Source organism: Lepus europaeus, chromosome 9 (genome assembly GCF_033115175.1).
Source record: "Lepus europaeus isolate LE1 chromosome 9, mLepTim1.pri, whole genome shotgun sequence".
In the NCBI taxonomy this organism is placed as follows: Eukaryota; Metazoa; Chordata; class Mammalia; order Lagomorpha; family Leporidae; genus Lepus; species Lepus europaeus.
In genome coordinates this window covers 23547564-23572528 of record NC_084835.1, presented here as the reverse complement: position 1 = coordinate 23572528, position 24965 = coordinate 23547564, and the positions used below count along the sequence as shown (strand labels likewise).

At 60.1% G+C, this 24965-nt stretch overlaps 2 protein-coding genes across 22 annotated transcripts; both read left to right on the top strand.

The window, feature by feature from the left end:
* The first annotated feature begins 458 nt into the window (after nt 1-458).
* Nucleotides 459-13207, top strand: LAMB2 (laminin subunit beta 2). Of its 3 annotated transcripts, none has more exons than XM_062200857.1 (33): nt 459-896; nt 1213-1298; nt 1428-1600; nt 1686-1818; nt 1906-1979; nt 2388-2576; nt 2664-2727; nt 2961-3163; nt 3253-3373; nt 3698-3886; nt 4089-4268; nt 4357-4469; nt 4737-4816; nt 4893-5025; nt 5201-5362; nt 5439-5566; nt 7921-8053; nt 8214-8406; nt 8483-8626; nt 8851-9082; nt 9164-9327; nt 9410-9634; nt 9724-9941; nt 10051-10147; nt 10237-10609; nt 10704-10888; nt 10962-11203; nt 11283-11631; nt 11956-12163; nt 12259-12400; nt 12483-12659; nt 12741-12900; nt 12983-13207. In XM_062200857.1, the coding sequence occupies exons 2-33, from the start codon at nt 1214-1216 to the stop codon at nt 13117-13119; spliced, it is 5406 nt and encodes a 1801-aa protein (XP_062056841.1). In that variant the 5' UTR covers nt 459-896; nt 1213; the 3' UTR covers nt 13120-13207. The 3 variants fall into 3 exon arrangements, with proteins under 3 accessions (XP_062056841.1, XP_062056842.1, XP_062056840.1); XM_062200858.1 differs by having other exon boundaries at nt 590-882; XM_062200856.1 differs by lacking the exon at nt 459-896 and adding an exon at nt 974-1128.
* A 234-nt stretch (nt 13208-13441) lies between these two features.
* Nucleotides 13442-24918, top strand: USP19 (ubiquitin specific peptidase 19). 19 transcript variants are annotated; one of them, XM_062200850.1, is made up of 28 exons: nt 13503-13566; nt 14016-14173; nt 14849-15108; nt 15337-15375; nt 15528-15656; nt 15743-15876; nt 15953-16252; nt 16369-16585; nt 16717-16870; nt 16964-17035; nt 17150-17265; nt 17373-17587; nt 17676-17871; nt 17954-18087; nt 18197-18355; nt 18441-18551; nt 18984-19094; nt 19172-19273; nt 20311-20451; nt 20555-20673; nt 20910-21047; nt 21146-21459; nt 21572-21682; nt 21771-21987; nt 22071-22223; nt 22322-22482; nt 22563-22741; nt 24402-24918. In XM_062200850.1, the coding sequence occupies exons 3-28, from the start codon at nt 14985-14987 to the stop codon at nt 24516-24518; spliced, it is 3963 nt and encodes a 1320-aa protein (XP_062056834.1). In that variant the 5' UTR covers nt 13503-13566; nt 14016-14173; nt 14849-14984; the 3' UTR covers nt 24519-24918. The 19 variants fall into 19 exon arrangements, with proteins under 19 accessions (XP_062056838.1, XP_062056839.1, XP_062056834.1 ...); XM_062200848.1 differs by having other exon boundaries at nt 17367-17587; XM_062200845.1 differs by having other exon boundaries at nt 16369-16591; nt 17367-17587.
* The last annotated feature ends 47 nt before the right edge of the window (nt 24919-24965 follow it).

The window sequence follows — 24965 nt, the reverse complement described above, 5'->3', positions numbered from 1 at the left end:
CTTGAAGTTCTGGGTCATCTCTAGGATCCCTGAGACCCCCAGACTAATCACGTGACCAGCATTAGCCTCTGTATGTCCAGCTCCTAGTTTCTGCAGATGGACTGCCTCCCTCTCCCTCTCCCCCTCCCCCTTTGCGAAGCGGGTGATTCCCAGGGGATCGAGGAAGGCCCAGCTTTCTCTCCCAGGCCTGCAGCGTCGGCTGCTCCTCGTTGCCCACGGATAGAACCTTCACTAGGTTGGCTAGGGCGGCGGTCCAAAGCAAGAAGCAGCTAGCCTTGAAGACTGGGCCTTCGGGGCCTCTCGACCCCGCCCCAAACTCCGCTCCCTGGGGCCTGGGTGGGGCGCACGCCCTGGGCCGCGCGCATTCCAAGCCCGGCTCTGGCGCTCCCGGAAGGCTGGAAAGTCCGGAGCGGACGACTAGCGCAAGATTCGGTTTCGCTCGCTGCAGCTCCGGTCCAGTGTTTGAGTCTGTTTCACAACAAGAAACTGAAGCAGCGCTTCTCACGCCTACTTGCCGTGGCGCTGGGGGCGGCGGAGACCCGGAAAGTCGGCCCTGAGCGGGCTGTGACGTCCCCATCTCTTCCCCAGCCCGCGCGTGTCCCGGTTCTCCAGCTGGCCCCAGGGCCCCGAACAGGGCAGTTTGCTGCCTCTGCCTGGGCGGGAGCCCTGGGACCCGACAGCTGACTTGATTTTCGAAGCGCCTGTGACGCCGAGGACGATGGCTAAAGGCTCCTCGGCCCTGGGCTCCACATCTCGCGGATCAGATCCCTGCCAGTTGCTACTGTCGTGCCCTCCTGACTTCACGCGCCCCCTTCCTGCGGTGGCCTAAAGCGCCAAACCTTCCTCCGCCCGCCTGCGAGGGTCTGGGCCTGCGGTCCCACAGTAAAGCTTTGTGGGTGAGGGGGCTCGTGTCTGGTTCCGGAGGGCAGGGATAGGGTGAAGGCAGCCTCTGCCCGGTGTAGCATTCCTGCACGGGATCCACTCCGTGGTTTCCTTCCTGCTCTGCTTCCCAACTTTGCTCCAAGTTGCCAGACTCCAGGCCGGCTGGTGTAGGGACCGCTGAGTGGACCCGGGGCCCGACTGAGAGTCTGGAGGGAAACCCACCCGTTCAGAACCCACACCGGCAGGGTCAGCAGGGACCCCGAAGAGAAGAGGCGCGCTCGGGACCCTGGATCCTTCGTCTCCCCTCATCCCTGTTCCCTTCCTCTTCAGGATGGAGTGGGCCTCAAGGGAACAAGGGAGGGGCCGGCAGGGACAGTCAGTGCCCTGGGAGCTCCGACTGGGCCTGCTGCTGAGCGGTGAGGGGCCCCGCTGAGGGCTGGGGTGTGTGGGATGTGATGGTAGGCCTGGGGTAGCTGCTTCAGGGGCACACAGGGTGGGGCTGCCAGGCCACAGCCCTGCAGAGCTGACTGACCCACCAACTCTAGTGCTGGCTGCTGCACTGGCCCAGGCCCCGGTCCCTGATGTGCCTGGCTGTTCTCGTGGAAGCTGCTACCCAGCCACGGGTGACCTGTTGGTGGGCCGCGCCGACAGACTGACTGCCTCATCCACCTGTGGCCTGCACGGCCCCCAGCCCTACTGTATTGTCAGTCACCTGCAGGTGCTGCTGGGGATGGGGTGGGAGGCTGGGTCCGGATGGGGCTGGCCCTGGCTCAGGCACTAACCCTAACACCTATCCGACCCAGGACGAGAAGAAGTGCTTCCTGTGTGACTCCCGGCGCCCCTTCTCTGCTCACAACCCACACAGCCATCGCATCCAGAATGTAGTCACCAGCTTTGCCCCACAGCGTCGGTCAGCCTGGTGGCAATCAGAGAATGGTGAGGCCGTGGAGTTAGTGGGGGCATGGAGCGAGCAGGGCTACCCACCAGTAGCCTTGAACTCCTGACCTCCAACTCCTGCCCCAGGTATCTCTATGGTCACCATCCAGCTGGACCTGGAGGCTGAGTTCCATTTCACACACCTCATTATGACCTTCAAGGTGCCGGCATGTCTGGGAGCCTACCCAAATCACCCTGCTTGGCTCTCCATTGCCCTGGGCAGAGCCCCCCTGCCCCCCAGTCCAATGTGCCTGAGCTCACCTGTTGCGCTCTGGCTGCATGGGGGGTGAGGGTGGGGCTCCTTCACCCCCTCCCACTTTCTGTTGCTGTGTGCCTCCAGGCCTTTGCACATGTTCTTCTGCTGCCCCAATCCCAGGCTGGGCCAGAGGCTGTCTCCCTGGGCCCTGTGACCCCTGAGCCTACCCTCTCTGGTCGCTGCTTGACTTCCCTTGTAGCCCTCACCTGTCTGTGAGCTCTTCGAGGGCAGTCCCAGGCTGAGCAGGGTTCTCAATGGCCCTGGGCTGAGCTTGGGTCCTGGTGCTCACTGATCAGCCATGCCCCCCACCCAGACATTTCGCCCTGCTGCCATGCTGGTGGAGCGCTCGGCAGACTTCGGCCGCACCTGGCACGTGTACCGATATTTCTCCTATGACTGTGGGGCTGACTTCCCAGGAGTCCCGCTAGCCCCTCCGCGGCACTGGGATGATGTAGTCTGTGAATCTCGCTATTCAGAAATTGAGCCATCCACTGAAGGCGAGGTAAGGGCTGGGGTCTGTGTTGGGCATGGGCAGGGGAGAAAGATGGGCCTGAGTCAGGGTCTAGTGTCTCCCTTCTTTCCCCTCTAGGTCATCTATCGTGTGCTGGATCCTGCTATCCCTATCCCAGACCCATATAGCTCACGGATCCAGAGTGAGTGCGCCACCCTTTGTGCCTGGCACAGTCCCAGCGTCCGGCTGGGGACTATTTGGGGCCTCAGGAACTATTTTGGGTGCTTCCTAGGACAGATGCCAAACCCAGTTTAGCTGGAGTAGCAGTAGACAGGAGGTCTCCCAAGGTGACCTTGGCAGCTGCAGCCCCTAGGTAGGCATGGGGCAGCAAGGGCCTGCCTGGCCAGTTGGCTCTAACCCTTCCTCCCAACTCAGACTTACTGAAGATCACCAACCTACGGGTGAACCTAACTCGGCTACACACACTGGGGGACAACCTGCTCGACCCACGGCGGGAAATCCGAGAGAAGTACTATTATGCCCTGTATGAGCTGGTTGTGCGTGGCAACTGCTTCTGCTATGGACATGCCTCAGAGTGTGCACCTGCCCCAGGGGCACCAGCCCATGCTGAGGGCATGGTGAGGGGCTTCAGACGATTGGGAGAGGGCTAGGGGCAGGGACTGGCATGGCTGAACGGTGCCAACAACCTACCTGCCCACCTCCACAGGTGCATGGGGCCTGCATCTGCAAACACAACACCCGTGGCCTCAACTGTGAGCAGTGTCAGGATTTCTATCATGACCTGCCATGGCATCCAGCTGAAGATGGCCACAGTCATGCCTGTAGGAGTGAGTAAGACCCCAGCCCCTGTAACCCTCAGACTCTGCAGACCGGCCATGCCCTAGGTGGTTCCCAGAGCTGGGAGGTCAAGCCCCAGCACCCAGGCTGTGTCCAAAGGGTTTCCAGGCCTTGATGACCCTGGAGACCCCTGGAGTCCTCCTCTGCAATCTGCTCTATGTGGGGTCTCATATGACGCTGAGACCTTGAGGTCCGGAGTTCCCACCCACAAACTCTGGCTTGTGGCAGGGATGTAAGGTGGCACTAGGGTTCCTGTGTCCCTTACTCTTGAGACCTGGTCTTCCAAATAGCCTTTACCCTGTCTTTTCTTCCAGAATGTGAGTGCCATGGGCACAGCCACAGATGCCACTTTGACATGGCCGTATACCTGGCGTCCGGCAACGTGAGTGGAGGGGTGTGTGACGGATGTCAGCATAACACAGCTGGGCGCCACTGTGAGCTCTGCCGGCCCTTCTTCTATCGAGACCCAACCAAGGACCTGCGGGACCCAGCCGTGTGCCGCTGTGAGGCTGGGGTTGGGTTTGGGGGAGGGAAATCTGAGCCTGGGGCAGGAACTGGGGAACCAGATTGCTGTCCAGGATACAGGGAATTGCGGTGGGTGGCTTGGCTCAAAGCCAGGCCAGCAGTCCAGGGTGAGGGCTTAGAGGAAGCCTGGTGCTAGCCTACTTGAGGTAGCTGACTCTGCACATCTTATTTTATCCCCAGCCTGTGATTGTGACCCTATGGGTTCCCAAGATGGCGGCCGCTGCGATTCCCATGATGACCCTGCACTGGGGCTGGTCTCGGGACAGTGTCGCTGCAAAGAACACGTGATGGGCACTCGCTGCCAGCAGTGCCGGGATGGCTACTTTGGGCTCAGTGCCAGTGACCCACAAGGCTGCCGGCGTATGTGCCTCCTGCCCTAATTGCTGGCTGACCTTTAACCCCGACCCCTCCTGCCTTCCAAAGTCCTGATGGGCCTCCTTCCCTACAGGCTGTCAGTGTAATGCACGGGGCACGGTGCCTGGCTCCACCCCCTGTGACCCCAGCAGTGGATCCTGTTTCTGCAAACGTCTAGTGACTGGACGTGGCTGTGATCGCTGCCTGGTGCGACTGGAGGGGTCTGGGGTCGTGGGCTCATCCTCGGAGCAGAAGACTCCAAGGGGGGAAGCAATGCCCCAGTGGGTGGGGTGCTGAGAGCCTAGGACCCAGTCCTGGCTGACAAGCTTCAGGGTTGGGAGGCCAAGCGTGTGGGCCAGTGACCTGGGAGCCATATCTTCACCAAGGGACAGTAGATGCCGAGAGGTGTGGTTGGATTCCCTGCTGGGTGGCCAGGGGATCTGTTTCTGACCCCCAGCAACCTCTTTCCCTCAGCCTGGCCACTGGGGCCTCAGCCATGACCTGCTTGGCTGCCGACCTTGTGACTGCGATGTGGGTGGTGCCTTGGATCCCCAGTGAGTGCTGTGAAAGGGGCTTGGAGAGGAGGGCAAGAGTGGGGATCCTTCCTGAGTAACTGTGACACTTGTCCAGGTGTGACGAGGCCACAGGTCAGTGCCGCTGCCGCCAGCACATGGTTGGGCGACGTTGTGAGCAGGTGCAGCCTGGCTACTTCCGGCCTTTCTTGGACCACCTAACTTGGGAGGCTGAGGATGCCCGAGGGCAGGTGGGAACCCCAGCAGAGGGCAGGGTGTGGGTGGGACAATGGCCAGAGAAGTGGGGTTATGGGTGGTGGTGTTATCCATTCCCCAGGCAAAGCCTTGGTAGGGGGTTAGCGGCTGGCTGCATCAGAAGACGTGGTGCCTCACCTGAGCCCTTTCCCCTGCTTCAACGCCTCCCAGGTGCTGGATGTGGTAGAGCGCCTGGTGACTGCCGGGGAGACTCCTGCATCCTGGACTGGCCCAGGCTTTGTGCGGCTTCGAGAAGGTCAGACGCTGGAGTTTGTGGTGACCTCTGTGCCAAGGGCCATGGACTATGATGTGCTGCTGCGCTTGGAGCCCCAGGTGAGACCGTGTGACCACAGACCTGAAGCTAATCTCTTAATGTGGGAACATCTCCCCCATCAACCTGTTTCCCCAGGTCCCTGAGCAGTGGGCGGAGCTGGAACTGACTGTGCAGCGTCCGGGGCCTGTGTCTGCCCACAGCGTGTGTGGGCATGTGCTGCCCAAGGATGACCGCATCCAAGGGATGCCACAGCCAGATGCCAGGTGGGCTCAGTGACGGGCAGTGGTGATGGGTTGTGGGGCAGCCCTGGATCCCTTCGGAGCAGCTGAGACCCCACTGCGCATTCATCTCCTCCTTCAAGTCTTCCTCCTGAGTGCTGTTTGCCAGGCACTGTTGGGTATGGCGCTGGTCACAGGAAGGAAGCAGACAAAACAAGGCCAGAGGTCAAGGCAGGCACTACTGAGAAATCACCCAGTGTCGTTCCATGGAGGGCACTTGGTGGTGGCAGCGGATGGGGGAGTGGCAGCGTCACAGCACTCTGAGCAGGAAGTGACTGGTCTGATTAATGTTTTATTATATTTTGGGTGGCATTTGTTCCATAGATCTTTTCCATCCCTGCACCGCTTCACATAAACAGGAAGCAGACTGAATAGCATAAGGAACCTAGCTGTACCCATTAGAGACATTCTGCTAGCTGTGAGGTGAACGGAGAGCCCTCTGAACTGGAGCACAGACTTAAAGGGGCCAAAGTGGAAGCTGGAATACCTATGGGAGGCTGCAGAGTTGGCCGAGTGACAGCTGGCTGAAGAGAGATGTGGGGTGGAGGTGGTGATTGGAGGGAAGGGTCCCGAGGAGTCTAGCCGCAGAGCTCGTGGTTTAGACATGCAGGGGACGGAGAGAAGGTGGAAAGATGACTCTAGGGTTTTTAATCTCGCCACCTGAATAGGGGTGGAACTCTTATTTTTTTAGTATTTATTTATTTAAAATTTTTATTTATTTATTTGAAAGGCAGAGTTACAGGCTTGCAGAGGCAGAGAGAGAGAGAGGGAGGGAGAGGGAGAGAGGTTTTTCATCCGCTGGTTCACTCTCCAAATAGCTGCAATGGCTGGAGCTGGGCCAATCTGAAGCCAGGAGCCATGAGCTTCTTCCAGGTCTGCCACAGGGGGAGGCAGGGGCCCAAACACTTGGGCCATCTTCCACTGCTTTCCCAGGCCATAGCAGAGAGCTGGATCAGAAGTGGAGCAGCTGGGGACTCAAACTGGTGACCATATGGGATGCTGGCACTGCAGGCAGCAGCTTTACCCTCTACACCACAGCGCTGACCCTGGGGTGGAGCTCATTACTGAAACAGACATGGGAAGGAGCCATTCTGAAGTACTTACATGGGGGAGAAGGCCAGTCGTTGGATTACAGGGAGGAGTCAAATTGGATGTAGAAATTTGGGAACTACTTAAGATTTGAGTAGGAAATAGGGTACCATGACCAGAGGAAGAAAAGAGGATCCGACCAAGCTTGGGGGTACTCTGGTGTTGCTGCACAATAGAAAAGGAAGAACCAGGGGAATAGGGGAAAGCAGCACATGGACAGAGGCCCAGAAGCTAAGAGAAAAAGAAAGTGTGAAGAAGGAAAGGACATCAATCTCATTACACACGGCTAAGTGCTGGAGTCACAGAACAGAGAAGTGGCTCCTGGCTTCAGCTACACAGAGGGCATCAGCGACTTGGGCACAGGATGGGGCAGAAAGAGACAGAATGGGAGCCTAGAAAGTAGAGTTGGTGACTGCTGTGGTCTCTTTTTATTAACGTGTGAGGCAGGAAAACAAAGATGAGTGGAAGCTAAGAGAAGACTCAAAAGATTGAAGGAGATTTTTTGTTTTTGTTTATTTATATTTGTTTATTTGAAAGGCAGAGTTACAGAGAGGCAGAGAGAGAGAGAGAAGTCTTCTATCCTGTGGTTCACTCCCTAGATGGCCACAACAGCCGGAGCTGGGCCAATCTGAAGCCAGGAGCCAGGCACTTCTTCCGGATTTCCTATGTGGGTACAGGGGCCCAAACACTTGGGCCATCTTCCACTGCTTTCCTGGGCCATAGCAGAGAGCTGCATCGGAAATGGAGCAGCTGGGACTTGAACCTGTGTCCATATGGGATGCCGGCACTGCAGGCAGCGGATTTACATGCTGTACCACAGCGCTGGCCCTAGGCTTTGTTTTTAGGGGGCTAAGAGTCTGATCATGAGTTTGCAGAATGATAGGAATGACTTAAGAGATAGAGGGAGTGACATAACCTTAGTGAAGAGAAGCCCAGATGTGTCGTTGTAGGTTTGGAGGAGAGAGAGTATGAAATGGTTAAGAAAAATTGGCAAGCTCTCGTGCCAGGGAAACCCTGTGGGGTTGCCAGCCTGGCTGAGTGTTTACACTGGGGTGGGTCTGCACAGCCGTGCAGTGATTCCATCCAGCACCATCAGTGCGTAGCGGCCGTACAGGCCTTCAGCCTGACCCAGCTGTAGCCTCTGCCTTTGCCAACAGTTTTGTTGCTGTGAAAGGGGTGGGAGAAGCTCCTGATGATGGGTTACAGGGACCTTGAATAACCACCCCCATACCTGCAACTGCTTCCCCCAGGTACCTGGTGTTTGCCAGTCCTGTCTGCCTTGAGCCTGGCATCTCCTACAAGCTGCTTCTGAAGCTGGTGCGAACAGGGGGACGTACCCAGCCTGCGAGCCCCCTCTCTGGACCTGGCCTGCTCATTGACTCGGTGAACAATCCCCTTGCCCACATCAACCAAGACGGCAGGCCTGTGGGCTGGGGCTGGTGGTGCTGGTGACTGGGAGGGGTCTGAGGCCCGAGAGGCAGGCCCACAGCAGTGCCACCATGGCCCCGGATCTGAGCCACACTCTCCCTCACTCACCTTCCAGCTGGTGCTGCTGCCCCGTGTCCTGGTGCTAGAGATGTTTAGTGGGGGTGACGCTGCTGCCCTGGAGCGCCGTGCCACCTTTGAACGCTACCGCTGCCGTGAGGAGGGTTTGATGCCCAGCAAGAGTCCTCCCTCCGAGGCCTGTGCCCCCCTCCTCATCAGCCTGTCCGCCCTGATCTACAACGGCGCCCTGCGTGAGTGTCTGTTTCCCTGGGTTGGCGGGGCAGAGTTGGGGCCCAGCATGACTTGGCCCCGACCCTTTCCCCACAGCCTGTCAGTGCGATCCTCAAGGCTCCCTGAGCTCGGAGTGCAACCCCCACGGTGGGCAGTGCCTGTGCAAACCTGGAGTGGTTGGGCGCCGCTGTGACCGCTGTGCCCCTGGTTACTATGGCTTTGGCCCTACTGGTTGTCAAGGTACTTGCATGTCTCTCATCCTCTCCAGTTCTCTCCCCTTCCCACTGCAGTTCTGCCTTCTCCCATTGGCTCTGTGTCTTTCTTCCCCTAACTCCGCCTTGAACTCTATTCCCTAAGCCCTGGGTCACTTGCAGTTCTCTTCCATTCCCTGAGCTTCCCACCCTGACCCTGACCAGACTCCCGTCAGACCCCTTGTCTCAGCTCCGCCTCTGCCCTGCCCCCAGCCTGTCAGTGCAGCCCCGAGGGGTCACTCAGCGGCCTGTGTGAAGGGACCAGTGGGCAGTGTCCCTGCCGGCCTGGTGCCTTTGGGCTTCGCTGTGACCGCTGCCAGCGTGGCCAGTGGGGATTCCCTAGCTGCCGGCCATGCGTCTGCAATGGGCATGCAGATGAATGCGACACTCACACAGGCGCTTGCCTGGGCTGCCGGGATCACACAGGAGGTGAACACTGTGAAAGGTGAGCCTGGAGCACTAGGAGCGGGTGGGTAAGTGGGCAGGCTGCCGGGGGTGACACAGCTCTTCCTTCCCCTCCCTGCAGGTGCATTGCTGGCTTCCATGGGGACCCACGGCTCCCATACGGGGGCCAGTGCCGGCCCTGTCCTTGCCCTGAAGGCCCCGGAAGCCAGCGGCACTTTGCTACTTCTTGCCACCAGGATGGGTACTCGCAGCAGATCATGTGCCACTGCCAGGCAGGCTACACAGGTGAGTGGGCAGTGGGTAGGCAGGGGGTGAGAGTGAGGTGGCTGGCCTGAGCACTCATGGCTCCCCCTTTGATTGTGGGCAGGGGTGCGCTGTGACACTTGTGCCCCTGGGCACTTTGGTGACCCATCAAGGCCAGGTGGCCGGTGCCAACCCTGTGAATGCAGTGGGAACATTGACCCCATGGATCCTGATGCCTGTGACCCACGCACGGGGCAGTGCCTGCGCTGTTTATACCACACAGAGGGGCCACACTGTGCCCACTGCAAGCCTGGCTTCCATGGGCAAGCTGCCCGCCAGAGCTGTCACCGTGAGTATTGGGTATGGGAGGGGACGGTTTGGGTGGGGCTCTGCGGTTCAGGCTCCTCTTGACTGGTGTGCTTATCTCGCCTGGTGTAGGCTGCACCTGCAACCTGCTGGGCACAAATCCCCAGCAGTGTCCATCCACCGACCAGTGTTACTGTGACCCAACCACTGGGCAGTGCCCATGCCTCCCCAACGTGCAGGGCACTAGCTGTGACCGTTGTGCCCCCAACTTTTGGAACCTCACCAGTGGCCATGGCTGCCAACCTTGTGCCTGCCACTTAAGCCGGGCCAGGGGCCCCACCTGCAATGAGGTACGGAACCCACCTTTGGATTCCTGGGTAGCCAGGGCCAGCTGCCTGCCTTACCTCAAGGGCTCAGTCTCTGGTGGACGCTCTGACCACTGTCCTGTTCCCACTCTAGTTTACTGGGCAGTGCCACTGCCTTGCTGGCTTTGGTGGGCGGACCTGTTCCGAGTGCCAGGAACTCCACTGGGGAGACCCTGGGTTGCAGTGTCGTGGTAAGGCAGCCAGAGTGGCCAGGGTGGAGGGCAGACTTCCCAGGATGCCCACCAAGAGCCCTAATTCTGTGGTCTGCCCTTTCCTGCAGCTTGTGATTGTGATCCTCGTGGAATAGACACACCTCAGTGTCACCGCTCCACTGGCCACTGCAGCTGCCGCCCTGGCGTGTCTGGTGTGCGCTGTGACCAGTGTGCCCGTGGCTTCTCGGGTGTCTTTCCTGCCTGCTACCCCTGCCATGCATGCTTCGGGGACTGGGACCGTGTGGTCCAGGACTTGGCTGCCCGTACACGGCGGCTACAGCAGCGCGCACAGGAGCTACAACAGACGGGTGTGCTGGGTGCCTTTGAGAGCAGCTTCTGGGACTTGCAGGAGAAGTTGGGCACTGTGCAGACTATCGTGGGTGCCCGCAACGCCTCAGCTGCCTCCACCGCGCGGCTTGTGGAGGCCACAGAGGAGCTGCGGTGCGGATGGGCCTGCGGACGCCTGGTGGGATGGGGTGGAGGCCCGATGGACTAGGGCTGGGTCTCTAAGCACCCTTCGACCTCACTGATGCAGGCGTGAGATCGGGGCGGCCACTGAGCACCTAACCCAGCTGGAGGCAGAGCTGACAGATGTGCAGGATGAGAACTTCAATGCCAACCACGCACTAAGTGGTCTGGAGCGAGATGGGCTTGCACTGAATCTCACCCTGCGGCAGCTTGATCAGCATCTGGACCTACTCAAGCATTCAAACTTCCTGGGTGAGTTGCTGGTCAGCTGGGCAGGTAGACTGGGATGGATCTGCAGCTGAACGCCTGCCTCGGTCCAACTTAGGTGCCTATGACAGCATCCGCCAAGCCTACAGCCAGTCTGCAGAGGCAGAACGTCGTGCCAACACCTCAGCCCTGGCAGTGCCCAGCCCCGTGAGCAACTCAGCAGAAACCCGGCACAGGACAGAAGCACTGATGGCTGCCCAGAGAGAAGACTTCAACCGTAAACACCTGGCCAACCAGCAAGCCCTGGGCGAGCTCTCTGCCCGTACTCATGCCCTGAGCCTGACAAGCATCAATGAACTGGTGAGGTACAAGCAGGAGTGGGACAGGTAGGCACGGATATTCTTCCCGCAGGTTCCTGACCTGTTTTGTGCCCTGGCAGGTGTGTGGGGCCCCAGGAGACGCACCCTGCTCCACGAGCCCTTGTGGTGGTGCCGGCTGTCGGGATGAGGACGGGCAGCCCCGCTGTGGGGGCCTCGGCTGCACTGGGGCAGCAGCCACAGCAGACCTGGCGCTGGGCCGGGCCCGGCACACTCAGGCAGAGCTGCAGCGGGCACTGGTAGAAGGTGGCGGCATCCTCAGCCGAGTGGCAGAGACCCGTCGGCAGGCAGGCGAGGCACAGCAGCGGGCCCAGGCAGCCCTGGACAAGGCTAATGCTTCCAGGGAACAGGTGGAGCAGGCCAACCAGGAGCTTCGAGAACTTATCCAGAGTGTGAAGGACTTCCTCAGCCGTGAGCCTCCCTCGTGGCCCAGGCCATGTGATTGTTTTCCCCGTGTCTGTGTCTCCCCGGGTTCATCTTTGGGCCTCAGGGCCTGCACTGGACCTGTGTTTATGATCCCATGTGTGGCCCCTGAGTCCTCGCCCATGTGTGGTTCCCAAGTCTACGTCCCTGAGTCTGTACCCTTGTATAGTCTCTGTCCCAGTGGTTGTAGCCTTATGCCTATTAGCAAACCCCTCTCCCATGTGTGGCCCCTGAGTCCACATCCCAAGATTGTGTTCCCCATTTCTGTGCTGGAGAATCTGTGTCCTTAAGCCCTTGCCTGTGTCCCCATAGAGGAGGGGGCTGATCCTGATAGCATTGAGATGGTGGCCACACGGGTGCTAGAGCTCTCCATCCCAGCCTCACCTGAGCAGATCCAGCACCTGGCAGGTGCGATCGCAGAGCGAGTTCGGAGCCTGGCGGATGTGGACACAATCCTGGCGCGTACAGTGGGAGATGTGCGCCGGGCTGAGCAGCTGCTGCAGGACGCACAGCGGGCACGGTCTGACCCCAACCCTGGCCCCTAGCCCTGACACCTGGTCCCGATACCTGCAGGCCCTGAATTCCTCCTTTTTTTTTTTTTTTTTTTTTACCCAGGAGCCGAGCTGAGGGTGAGAAACAGAAGGCAGAGACAGTACAGGCGGCGCTGGAGGAGGCTCAGCGGGCGCAGGGTGCTGCCCAGGGTGCTATCCGGGGGGCAGTGGCTGACACACAGAACACAGAACAGACCCTGCGCCAGGTGTGGTCTCTGTGGGACATCAGTGGGGGTGGGATTATGGGCACGCACCATCGATACCTAGCCCTGGGCCTACTCCTGGCAGGTACAGGAGAGGATGGCAGGCACAGAGCAGGCACTGAGCTCAGCAGGTGAACGGGCTCGGCAACTGGATTCCCTTCTGGAGGCTCTGAAACTGAAGCGGGCAGGAAACAGTCTCACAGCCTCGACGGCTGAAGAAACAGCAGAGAGCGCCCAGGGCCGCGCCCGGGAGGCTGAGCAGGTGCGCTGAGGCAGAGGAGGTAGTGGGGGAGGCTGGGCCTCCACTGGGCCGCCCTGCTGATCCTGCCCCGTGTGTGTGCAGCTGCTGCAGGGCCCACTGAGTGACCGGTACCAGACGGTGCGGGCCCTGGCCGAGCGCAAGGCGGAGGGTGTGCTGGCCGCACAGGCCAGGGCAGAACAACTTCGGGATGAGGCTCGAGGCCTGCTGCAGGCCGCCCAGGACAAGCTGCAGCGGCTACAGGGTGAGGAGCAGTAGGGCGGGTAGGAGCCAGGGATCCGGGACAGTGGGAGCGGGACCCCTAAACGGATACCCACCTCTCCTAGAACTGGAGGGCACCTACGAGGAGAACGAGCGAGCGCTGGAGGGCAAGGCGGCCCAGCTGGATGGGCTGGAGGCCAGAATGCGCAGTGTGCTGCAAGCCATCAACCTGCAGGTCCAGATTTACAACACCTGCCAGTGACCCCTGCCCGGGGCCCGCCTGTCCCCTGCCCCACTCCGCACGCCTGTCTGCCCATGCACTACGGCGAATAAACCAGCGTGAACCCTCACTGTGCTGTCTGGACTCTTGATTTCGGGGGGCGGGCCAGGATCTCTGGGCGGGTCCTCAGGGCTGCCACCAGCAGGGCCCACGCACGGCCCCGGCCCTGGAGCCCCGCCTCCAACGCGCGGGGCGGACCCGAGTGCCGGTCGCCGAGAGCCGGCTCCCGCCGGAAGTGCGTCACCGTGCCGGCGCCCCGCCTCCCGCGGCCGTAATTAGAAGTCGAAACAAAACAAGCGGCTTAGGTGCTGGCGGTAGAGCCGGGACGGGGGAGGGGCGCGCCGGAACCGGAACCGACCTGACGCCGGAACCGGAACCGACAGCGGGTTGCCAGGGCCTGGAGAGGGCTGGCGGCGGCTGTCTCGCTCGGTGAGTGGGGCGGGCCGCAACTCGCCGGTTTGGCCGAGGCGGGGCGGCGGCGGCGCGGGCCCCCAGCAGCCTGCTCAAGGTCACGGGCCGTGCCAGCCCCGGCCCCTCGAGCCCCGCGGCGAGTGGGACCCACCGATGCGGGCAGGGCCGTTACGCTACGCCCGTGGCCGGTCTCCCGCCTCGGCGAGGGCTGGCGGCGGGCGAGGGCGGCTTCCTGGAGGAGGAGGAGGAGGAGGTGATGGTGGGCCTGGGGTTTGGAGGCCGGAGCTGGGTCACAGCCCAGGCGGGGCGCTGTTTCCGTGGTCGATAACTCCGCGCAGCAGTTATCTGGCCGGCGCGGGTTCCTAAGCAGCCCCCGTTCCTCCTCCTCGTCCCTGGAGCATGGGGGAGGGTCGCGACCTTCGGCTGGGGGACCGGGTTCGAGGAGGCGGCGGGTGTCTGCTCCTCAGCACTGGACCTGCCGCCACTAAAGATCCAGCCCAGCACTGTCGCATCTGACCCGTAGACGGGTATCCCACCCCTCCCCCCGTACACACTCTGAGAGGAGCAGACTAGTCACTTGAGAACTTCATCTTGGATGGAGAAGCAGCCCAGAATCCACCGGCAGGTGTGTGGGAAACTGGGTAGGAAGTCCCCGCGGATGCCCGCCGTGCCTTGGCCCTGGAGCGGGATGGCCGCTGAGGGGGCTCTGTGGTGCTCTGGCTGCTCTCTGCAGCCCCTCTGTGTTTTGAGGCAGCAGGTGGGGAAGATACCTTGGACTGAAGAAAGCCAAGCAGTGCATAGGAGCAGGTTCACGGCCAAGGCGGGAGCTGGCAGGAGGCAGGTGGGGCATCTTAGCCCCATGGGCAGTGGCAGCACCTGGGCTGGGCCTGCTGCTGCTTGATGGCCTTCTTCTGCCTTCCTCCTCCACCTTCTCCCTCTCCAGTGGTGACTAAGCAGCCAGGGAGAGTGAAGGAAAAGTGAACGCCAGCTCTGTGGGCTGGAGCCGTGGCTCCTCTCCAGAGGAGGAGCCTGGGCCCAGGCCAGAGCTGCCTTGACCTGGCACCTCCTCCGGGAGGCTTCCAGCGTCGTGGGTCTGTTACGGCAGGTATCTAGGAGGCTTGGCCGGAGGTGGTGGCTTCGATTGATTACTTATCCCTTCTTCAGGACAGCCTAGGAATGTCCTGGGCACTTCAGGCAGGTGCTCTGTAGGGTCAGGGGTGTCCTGGGCTGTTGAGCCCTGGCTGTAGCCAGGGAGCAAGTTGTCGGGCCTTCGCAGTGATCTCTAGTCCCTTTTTGTTAGGCTGTCGGTTCCTTACTGGAGAATTTGGCCACAAAGAGTTGCCAAGATAGCTGGGCCAGGAAGAAAGCGCCGCAGCCCTGACCCAGACGCTGTTGCCGACCCCGGGGCACTCTGGCTGTCATCCAAGCGGCTCAAGATGTCTGGCGGGGCCAGTGCTACGGGCCCGAGGAGAGGGCCCCCCGGACTGGAGGAGGCCACTAGTAAGAAGAAGCAAAAGGATCGAGCAAACCAGGAGAGCAAGGATGGAGATCCTAGGAGAGGTGGGAGCGGCCTTCTCTTTCTCCCTTCTCATTGGGCACGCAAGTTGGGGGTTGGGCGATGTCTCTCCTTGGCTGGTGCTGAGAGAAGGACTCAAGGCAGGCTTGGTAGAGCCTTGGTTTTGAGGCCTGGGTGTTTGGTTGAGGTCCGTAGGATGGTGCTCGGTGAGTTGGTGGGTTCTTGGAGGCTGCCCTCCCCCCATCATTGTCTTCCTTTCTTTGCCTTGTCAGGATCCCTGTCCACTCCACGAGAGGAGCAGCCCAAAGAGGGTGAGTAATGGATAGAGCTTTGGGTGCTGGAGGGGTGGGGCCCTGGGAAAGTGGCTCCTGTCCTGAGCAGTCCCACTCGGGCTGGAGCTCTGTTAACTTGTTTATCCCCATCAGAAACATATGGCGCCTCTGACCCCTTCCCACTTCTACAGAGCTCTTGCTTGATTGGAGGCAGAGTGCAGACGAGGTGATTGTCAAGCTGCGTGTGGGAACAGGTCCCCTGCGGCTGGAGGAGGTGGATGCTGCTTTCACAGACACGGACTGTGTGGTTCGGCTTCCAGGTGTGTCCGTCTGCTTTGAGCACAGCGATGTATCTGGATTCTCCAGGATTTGCCGCCCCAGCTCACCAGCCTTGCTCTGTTTCCAGGCGGTCGGCAGTGGGGTGGTGTCTTTTACGCTGAGATAGAAAGTTCTCGCGCCAAAGTACAGCCCCGTAAGGGTGGCCTTCTACAGTTAGCGCTGCCCAAGAAGGTGCCTCTGCTCACGTGGCCCTCTCTCCTGGTGAGTTTCAGGACAGGGGAGGGTGGGTATACCCAGAGTAGCTGACAGGCTCTGACTGGCATATCTTTGGCAGAAGAAACCTCTAGGGACCCAGGAGCTGGTGCCGGGGGTGCAATGCCAGGAGAATGGGCAGGAGCCGTCTCCCATTCCCCTGGAGCCAGGCCCTGAGCCCCGCCGAGCTAAGCAGGAGGCCCGGAACCAGAAGCGGGCCCAGGGCCGTGGTGAGGTAGGCTCAGGGGCTGGCCCCGGGGCCCAGGCAGGGCCCAGCGCCAAGAGGGCTGTGCATCTCTGCAGAGGGCCAGAGGGGGAAGGGTCCAGGGATGGCCCTGGACCCCGGGGTGATGCCCCACCCTTCCTGGCTGACTCGGCCACCCAGGTGAGAGCTGGGTGCCTCTTTGGGTGTCAGGATATGGGGGAAGGGTATGGACTGGAGGAGGGCCAGATATCTGCTGGACTCACCTCTGATTTTACCCACAATGTTGCCATAAATAGGTTGAGGCTGAGGAACAGCTCCGCAAACCACTGCTGAACGCTGCAACCTGTCTGCTGGCCTCAGAGGAGAATTTAGCCCTTCTGGCAGGAGAGAAGGTGGTGTCCCCCGGAACTGCCCCAGTCTCCCCAGCCATGGCCCTGAACAGGGACCTTGGGAAAGATGACCCTGTCAAGGAGGAGATGGCAGCGGCTGCAGATGCTGCGACCTTGGTGGATGGTAAAGGTGGGGCTGGGGTACACAGAGCAGAGCCCTAGGTGTGGTTGCAAGGTTGGTGGGTGGGTGGAGAGAGGAAGAGCAGCGGGCTGGGACCTTACGCTGGGCGGCACTGAGCTGTGGTGTCAACCTAGAGCCCGCCATGGTGAACCTGGCGTTCGTTAAGAACGACTCCTACGAGAAAGGGCCCGATGCGGTTGTGGTGCACGTGTACCTGAAGGAGATCCGCAGGGACACCTCGCGAGTGCTCTTCCGGGAGCAGGACTTCACGCTCATCTTCCAGACCAGGTGGGTGGGTGGGCAGCTCGCCGGGCAGACAGCGTGTCTCCGGCAGGGCGGCGTGTCTCATGCTCTTCCTCCTGCCCTGCTTTGCCTGTGTAGGGACGGAAACTTCCTGAGGCTGCACCCAGGCTGTGGGCCCCACACCATCTTCCGTTGGCAGGTGAAGCTCAGGTGGGTGGTGCCCGGCCCCACCGGTGTGCTTGTCCTACCCTGGGCTCCGTCTTCCTGACCCGTCTACCCGACACCTGCTCCACCTAAGTCCCTGAGTTCAGCCTTTTCTCGCAGGAACTTGATTGAGCCAGAGCAGTGCACGTTTTGTTTCACGGCCTCTCGGATCGACATTTGCCTCCGGAAGCGGCAGAGTCAGCGCTGGGGGGGCCTGGAGGCCCCGGCTGCACGAGGTCTGCACACGAGCTCCCTTCGTTGCCCAGCCCTGTGTGCCACAACCCCAGACCCTGCCACATGCTGCTAACCACCAGCCCTCTCATTCCCCCTTTTTAAGGTGCAGTGGGTGGTGCAAAGGTTGCCGTGCCGACAGGTCCAACCCCTCTGGATTCAACCCCGCCCGGAGGTGCTCCCCATTCCCTGACAGGCCAGGAGGAAGCCCGGGCTGTGGAGAAGGATAAACCCAAGACTCGATCTGACGACACGGGGCTGGATGGTGTGGCGGCCCGTACGCCCCTGGAGCATGTAGCCCCAAAGCCAGAGCCTCACCTGGCCTCGGTGAGAGTCTTAGGGTGGGAAAGGCCAAGAATGGAGGTTGGAGAGCCTCGGGGCTGGCTGTTCTCTCACGTCCGCTTTGCTCCCACAGCCCAAGCCCACGTGTATGGTGCCTCCGATGCCCCATAGTCCTGTGAGTGGAGACAGTGTGGAGGAGGAAGAGGAAGAAGAAAAGAAGGTGTGCCTACCAGGCTTCACTGGCCTTGTCAATTTAGGCAACACCTGCTTCATGAACAGTGTCATTCAGTCTCTGTCCAATACTCGAGAGCTCCGAGACTTCTTCCATGGTGAGATCGGGGACTGGAGCCTGGAGCGTGGGCGGAAGGGGTGTCTCTGTCCCTTACACCTTTGCTTGACTGCTCTTCCTAGACCGCTCCTTTGAGGCTGAGATCAACTACAACAACCCTCTGGGGACCGGCGGGCGTCTGGCCATCGGTTTTGCTGTGTTGCTCCGGGCACTGTGGAAGGGCACCCACCATGCCTTTCAGCCTTCCAAGTTGAAGGTGTCCTGTGGCCATCCTTGCCGTTGGCTGGTGAGGGCAGGGAGGGCCAGGCAGCTGTGTGTGCCGTGCACGCCATGCTTCATGTCCATGTTTTGGTCCCTGTCTCCAGGCCATCGTGGCAAGCAAGGCCAGCCAGTTCACAGGCTACGCACAGCATGATGCTCAGGAGTTCATGGCTTTCCTCCTGGATGGGCTGCACGAGGACCTGAATCGCATCCAGAACAAGCCCTACACAGAGACCGTGGACTCAGACGGGCGGCCCGACGAGGTCAGGATGGGAGGCCGAGGGTAGGCGTGTCTTGGGTGCACCCCAGGCCCCAGGGCGCCTCTGTTCTCACCACTCCGCCCCTCAGGTGGTAGCTGAGGAAGCATGGCAGCGGCACAAGATGAGGAACGACTCCTTCATCGTGGACCTGTTTCAGGGCCAGTACAAGTCGAAGCTGGTGTGCCCTGTGTGTGCCAAGGTGTGATGGCTTCCCCTGGAGAGAGTCTCCCAGGTTTAGCTCAGCTGGACTAGCCAGGTGCCAAAGGCCTGTGCCTCTTTGAATGCTGTGGGGCGAGGTTTGCGCAAGGGTGCTGGCAGGGAGTCCTCGGGCTTCTGTGTGGACTGAAGAGGTGAGGCAGGGGAGGCTTCCTGACAGTACAGGGTGTGCGGTGTTGGTAAGGTTGGAAAGTGCATAGGGCACAGATGAGGGGCAGCTTTGTAAAGGCCTCCAATGCTGGACAGGGACCGTTCTTCCCTCTTGGGCCTCCTGCTCCATCTGCTGTTCTCACGCTTGAGGGTCTGCTGGTTGGCATTGAGGGCCCTGAGAACCATCAGAAGGCCTGGCCTGGGTTCTTGGGGCATGAGCGTCCTGTCCTGCTGTGGATACCCAGTGCCACCTCTGTGTCCACAGGTCTCCATCACTTTTGACCCGTTCCTTTATCTGCCGGTGCCCTTGCCACAAAAGCAGAAGGTTCTCCCCGTCTTCTATTTTGCCCGAGAGCCTCACAGCAAGCCCGTGAAGGTGAGGAGGCCTCTGCACTTGGCTCTCCCGGGGAAGCTGGCCCTCTTCCCCTGCTGACTCTGCCCTCACTGCCACAGTTCCTGGTGAGCGTTAGCAAGGAGAGCTCCAGTGCGAGCGAGGTGTTGGACTCCCTGTCTCAGAGTGTCCACGTGAAGCCTGAGAACCTGCGTCTGGCTGAGGTACGGTGTGCTTGGCCAGGTGTGCGTACCACGAACGTGCGCGTGCCTACACAAGAACAAGCGGCGCGCTCCTGTTGGAGGCATGTTTGAGTCCGTGCACTTGGGCTGTACAGTGGCAGTACCAGGAGTCCCAGCCGTCGTCAGGCTCTACTCCCTGATTGTGGTGAACCCCAGCTGCATTGCCTCTTCAGATAGGCAACTTGGGCTGTAGGGGTGGCCTTCCACTTGCCAGAGTTCTCCCTGCATCCTGCTGCTCTCTCATCGCACCTAGATCTGTGTGCTGGGCTTCCCAGAAGGTTCCCACCTTTACTGTAGCAGTGCCATTTTTCTGAGGGGTCAGGGTTAGGAGGAGACTCCTTTATTTATTTACTTTTCAAGATTTATTTATTTGAAAGTTAGAGTTAGAGAGACGAGAGGCAGAGAGAGAGAATCTTCCATGCACTGGTTCACTCCCCATTTGGCTGCAATGGCAGGAGCTACATTAGTCCCAAGGCAGGAGCCAGGAGCTTCCTCCAGGTCTCCCACCTGAGTGTAGGGGCCCAAGGAGCTGGGCCATCTTCCACTGCTTTCCCAGGTCACAGCAGAGAGCTGGGTAGGAAGTAGAGCAACCGGGACTCGAACCAGCGCCCATATGGGATGCCGGCATCGCAGGTGGTGGTTTTATCTGCTGCGCCACAGCCCCGACCCCATGGAGGAGACTCCTTGAATGTGGCTCTATGCCACAGCACTGGCCCCATGGAGGAGACTCCTTGAATGTGGCTCCTCTGTGTTAATATGTTGTAGTCTTAGCTGGGCCTTGCTCCTTGAAGCAGCATGGAGGCCTTCCGTAAGAGAGCTAGAATGGTTGCCACCTGCCTTGGGCTGGTCTGTAGGCTCTGATGTACCAGGCTCTGTGTACCATTGGGCACTGAGACTGGTACCAGCAGAGGTGGGCCTCCATAGACCCAAGGTAGGAGCCAAGCGTTTTCTTTGTGCACTGGGGCAGGACTGGGGAGCGGTCTTACTGCACATGGGATCTGTGTGTTCTCTGTCCCCAGGTGATTAAGAATCGCTTCCATCGTGTGTTCCTGCCTTCCCACTCACTGGACACTGTGTCCCCATCTGATGTGCTCCTCTGCTTTGAGCTGCTGTCTCCAGAGTTGGCTAAGGAAAGGGTAGTGGTGCTAGAGGTACAACAGGTAAGTGGAGGCCAGCCAGATGGTACAGGGCCCTGGTGGCGGGGGGCAGGCCGGAGGGAGGGCGCTCCTCCCTGGCCCTGCTGAGCCAGTCGACCCACCCTAGCGCCCCCAGGTGCCCAGCATCCCCATCTCCAAGTGTGCTGCCTGCCAGCGGAAGCAGCAGTCAGAGGAGGAGAAGCTGAAGCGCTGTACCCGGTGCTACCGTGTGGGCTACTGCAACCAGTGAGGACCCCCATTCTCTCCCCTCCTTCCGTCCACCCTTCCTTGCCACCCTGCCCTTCCCTTCTACACAGAGGCACAGGTTTTAAGACTTCCACCTGCCATTCTGTCCATCAGGCCCCTAGGGGAGGCGAGGCTGGTGGACCCAGTTCCCAGGGCCTAAGACTAGTTTTTAACACAGAGTTGTAGCAGGTAGGGCCAAAGCCCTGTGCTTACCTTCCCCCTTCCCTTCCCTCCAGGCTTTGCCAGAAAAACCACTGGCCTGACCACAAAGGCCTCTGTCGCCCTGAGAACATAGGCTATCCTTTCCTGGTCAGTGTACCTGCCTCACGGCTGACTTACGCCCGTCTTGCTCAGCTGTTGGAGGGCTATGCCCGGTAAGTGCCCATTGGTTAGACTAGGGTGGGAGAGAGAGAGGGCAGTGGTGCCAGTTGGGCTGGTCAGGATTCTGACTTGCCTTGCTCTCTGTTGCCAGGTACTCTGTGAGTGTGTTCCAGCCTCCCTTCCAGCCTGGCCGCATGGCTTTGGAGTCCCAGGGTCCTGGGTGCACTACACTGCTCTCCACTAGTTCCCTAGAGGCTGGGGACAGCGAGAGGGATCCCATTCAGCCGCCTGAGCTCCAGTTGGTGAACCCTGTGGCTGAGGGGGACACAGGGGTTCCCCGGGCATGGGCAGCCCCTGATCGGGGCCCTGTGCCTAGCACCAGTGGAATTTCTCCTGAGATTCTGGCTAGTGGGCCCATTGAGGGTGGCCCTTTGCCTGCTGGCGAAAGGGTGTCCCGGCCTGAAGGTAAGATCTGGTGAAAGGCTCTGGGAACTGGGACTGGAGATAGGAGAGGCTGGGTGAAGCTTGTTTAACCTCTGGAAGGCAAAGGAACTCTGATGATCGTGTTTTCTGCCAGCTGCTGTGCCTGGGTACCAGCACCCAAGTGAAGCCATGAATGCCCACACACCCCAGTTTTTCATCTACAAAATCGATGCATCCAACCGAGAGCAGCGGCTGGAGGACAAAGGTGTCCGAGGCTGTGGGTGGGAGCCTTGGGCTGGGTTGGGCTGGCTGCCCTCCACACTTGCGTGACCTCTCCGTCTGCCCATCTCCAGGAGACACCCCGCTGGAGCTGGGCGATGACTGTAGCCTGGCTCTGGTTTGGAGGAACAATGAGCGCCTGCCGGAGTTTGTCTTGGTAGCCTCCAAGGAGCTGGAATGTGCAGAGGATCCAGGCTCTGCTGGCGAGGCTGCCCGGGCTGGCCACTTCACCCTGGACCAGTGCCTCAACCTCTTTACGAGGCCTGAGGTGCTAGCCCCGGAGGAGGCCTGGTGAGAGCAGGGAAGCGGGCAGGTGGTGGGGCAGGGTGGACGGGAGCCTTGCTGGTCTTGACCCCACCTCTGTCTCCCACCAGGTACTGCCCACAGTGTAAACAGCACCGTGAGGCCTCCAAGCAGCTGCTGCTGTGGCGCCTGCCCAACGTTCTCATCGTGCAGCTCAAGCGCTTCTCCTTTCGCAGTTTCATCTGGCGTGACAAGATCAACGACTTGGTGGAATTCCCTGTTCGGTGAGCAGCGCACCCTGGTGCCTGAGGGCAGGGCACCGGGGCCAGCGTGGGCATCCCGGTCACCTAATTGTCTCACCCCTCCCTGACTGGGACCACAGGAACCTGGACCTGAGCAAGTTCTGCATTGGTCAGAAAGAGGAGCAGCTGCCCAACTATGACCTGTATGCTGTCATCAACCACTACGGAGGCATGATCGGTGGCCACTACACTGCCTGTGCACGCCTGCCCAACGATCGTAGCAGCCAGCGCAGTGACGTGGGTGAGGGCACACACAGCCAGCAGGATAGGTGGTGGGCTGGTGGTACAGGCTGTGTTCACACTCTTCCCACCCTGCTACAGGCTGGCGCTTATTTGATGACAGCACGGTGACGACAGTAGATGAGAGCCAGGTGGTGACGCGTTATGCTTACGTACTCTTCTACCGCCGACGGAACTCTCCTGTGGAGAGGCCCCCCAGGGCAGGGCATTCTGAGCACCACCCAGACCTAGGCCCTGCAGCTGAGGCTGCTGCCAGCCAGGTGAGACATGGGGATGCTTTGTAGACTGGTAGGGGCCAACTCACAGCTCAGAGGGCAGGGCTGGGGGACACAGCGTTGTGCTGCAGCCACAGGCCCTGTAAGTGTCGGGATTCATGAGAGTTGCAGGCAGATTCCTTTACATCACTCAGAGGCATCCTTGAGCCCTGGAGACGCTCACAAAGGGACACGTAAACCATCCTGTTGCCGCTGGTGTGTACATAGATGCCCACAGGGCAAAGGTCAAACAGACAACTGTCGAGAGCCTCACCAGGCACTATGCTGTGAACAGCTATATCTGACAGTCTCCTAGCTTCCCTTCGCATGTGGCCTGCAGGCCAGTCCACAGACCCCCACTTGCGATCAGCCCCCGTGTTCTGGGCCATACTCAGGACAGAGCCTGGCTGCGTTGGCCACAGCCCTGAGTGGCTGTCACACTCGCTGAGGTGAGCATCTATTCCTGCTAGTCTTTAGGGTCTTCTACCACTCTTTCTGACATAGTGTGCCAAAGGCCTGGTTGGTGGACATAGTCACATGTCTCTTTTGGGCCACCTCCTTTCTGCCCCTCTGCTTCCTTGAGCCCTGTCAGGCTCAGAGAAATCGTGGCAGAAGACAGTGGTAAGCGTCTGGACCTGGGTGAAGGAAGCCAGGAGGTTGTCCTAGCGTTGGCCGCCCTGCACTACTATCACTCAGTCCTCTCTGTGGGAGGCCTGGACTGACCAACTGACCAGATAGCCCCACCCCCATCCTCCCCACCACAGGATGCCACATGTGAGTTGGAGAGATGTCTTGAGTCCAAGAATTTGTCAGGAAACTTCCACCTTCTACCCTGGTCCTCTTAGTGCACACAGCCCTGAGCTTGGCCACCTGCCTACCTCCCTGCTGCTAGACCTGGGAGGCAGAGGGCTAGCCTCACTCACCCGCGACAAGACTGTCACTGCCAGGGGTCTCAGGGACACTGGGTCCTCCCCACCCCTGGGGTGCTGATGGCCGTTTCCCCATACCATAGGCTTCCCGGATTTGGCAGGAGCTCGAGGCCGAGGAGGAGCCGGTGCCCGAGGGGCCTGGGCCCCTGGGTCCCTGGGGGCCCCAAGACTGGGTGGGCCCCCCACCACGTGGCCCTACCACTCCAGATGAGGGCTGCCTCCGGTACTTTGTCCTGGGCACCGTGGCAGCTCTGGTGGCCCTCGTGCTCAACGTGTTCTATCCTCTGGTATCCCAGAGTCGCTGGAGATGAGCTCACCTGTGGGCAGCTGCTGTGAGCTGGCCCACCTACCTGCCTGCCAGAGGAGTCTCACCTTTGTGTGGGGAACAGCTCTGGGCCCTGGGCCTCAGCGTGTGCACCTGGTGGGAGAGGTGGGGCCTGAGGCTCCTGCAGGGGCACAGCATCCCAGGGTGGGTGTCCATCAGCCGTCTGCCCCTTCCTCCTGCTGCTCTGACCCTTGGCCTGGGGTTTGGCCCTACCCAACTTGCTTCCTGTATTTAAAGTGTTAATAAAGCAAGACTATTCAGGCCCGATCTTGTCTCTCTGTCTCAACGCCGCTGCTGTTTGCGCCTGCCTTGGGGCCCTCCCTTGGGTGCCGGGGCTCTGAGCCAGCACCCCCGGGATGCCGGGCGGCATGCTGGGGCAGCCCCCAACCCCTGTCCTCGTATTCTGTTGCAGGGACTAGGCCCTGGCCAGGCCCCCGAGGTGGCCCCCACGCGGACAGCCCCTGAACGCTTCGCCCCCTCTGTGGACCGCCCAGCCCCCACCTACAGCAACATGGAGGAGGTCGATTAGCAGGTCCCTGGCTGAAGGGGGGGGTGGGGCTGGGTTTGGGGAATCCCCTGCAGAGGGCTGTCTTTTTGCCGCTTCTTCTCTAACCCAGAGGACACTGGCTCCATCAATGGGAGTTGGGGGTATGACTTGGGGGTGGGGACCTCACAGGGTTGGGACCTCTTGTCAGCTTGGCCCCCTGACCGGTGGGCCTTGGCTTCTCCAGCCACCTCCAGTACTGCGTGATGTGATTCTCAGTTGTACCTTCCAATTCTTTCTGATCTGCATTATAAATGTTATAATTTTATTCTAAAAATTGTAATTTTTTTTTGCATTTTGGAAGTGATTGCTGCTGTTTAAATATATTTTAAGAATAAATAATAAATAAGCAGACTTGATGAGTGATCACCACATGCTGTGGCCACCTCCCCCGTTTCATCGTGTGTGTGTGTGTGTGTGTGAGTGTGTGAG

Bases quoted from the DNA above. Each gene is read 5' to 3' on its own strand.
- USP19 (XM_062200854.1), top strand. From the start codon at position 14,985: ATGTCTGGCGGGGCCAGTGCTACGGGCCCGAGGAGAGGGCCCCCCGGA. The intron at 21,683-21,770 runs GTGTCCGAGGCT...GCCCATCTCCAG, and splicing joins GCAGCGGCTGGAGGACAAAG to GAGACACCCCGCTGGAGCTG. The intron at 21,988-22,070 runs GTGAGAGCAGGG...GTCTCCCACCAG, and splicing joins CTAGCCCCGGAGGAGGCCTG to GTACTGCCCACAGTGTAAAC.
- LAMB2 (XM_062200857.1), top strand. From the start codon at position 1,214: ATGGAGTGGGCCTCAAGGGAACAAGGGAGGGGCCGGCAGGGACAGTCA. The intron at 1,980-2,387 runs GTGCCGGCATGT...CCCCCCACCCAG, and splicing joins ACCTCATTATGACCTTCAAG to ACATTTCGCCCTGCTGCCAT. The intron at 5,026-5,200 runs GTGGGAACCCCA...AACGCCTCCCAG, and splicing joins CTGAGGATGCCCGAGGGCAG to GTGCTGGATGTGGTAGAGCG.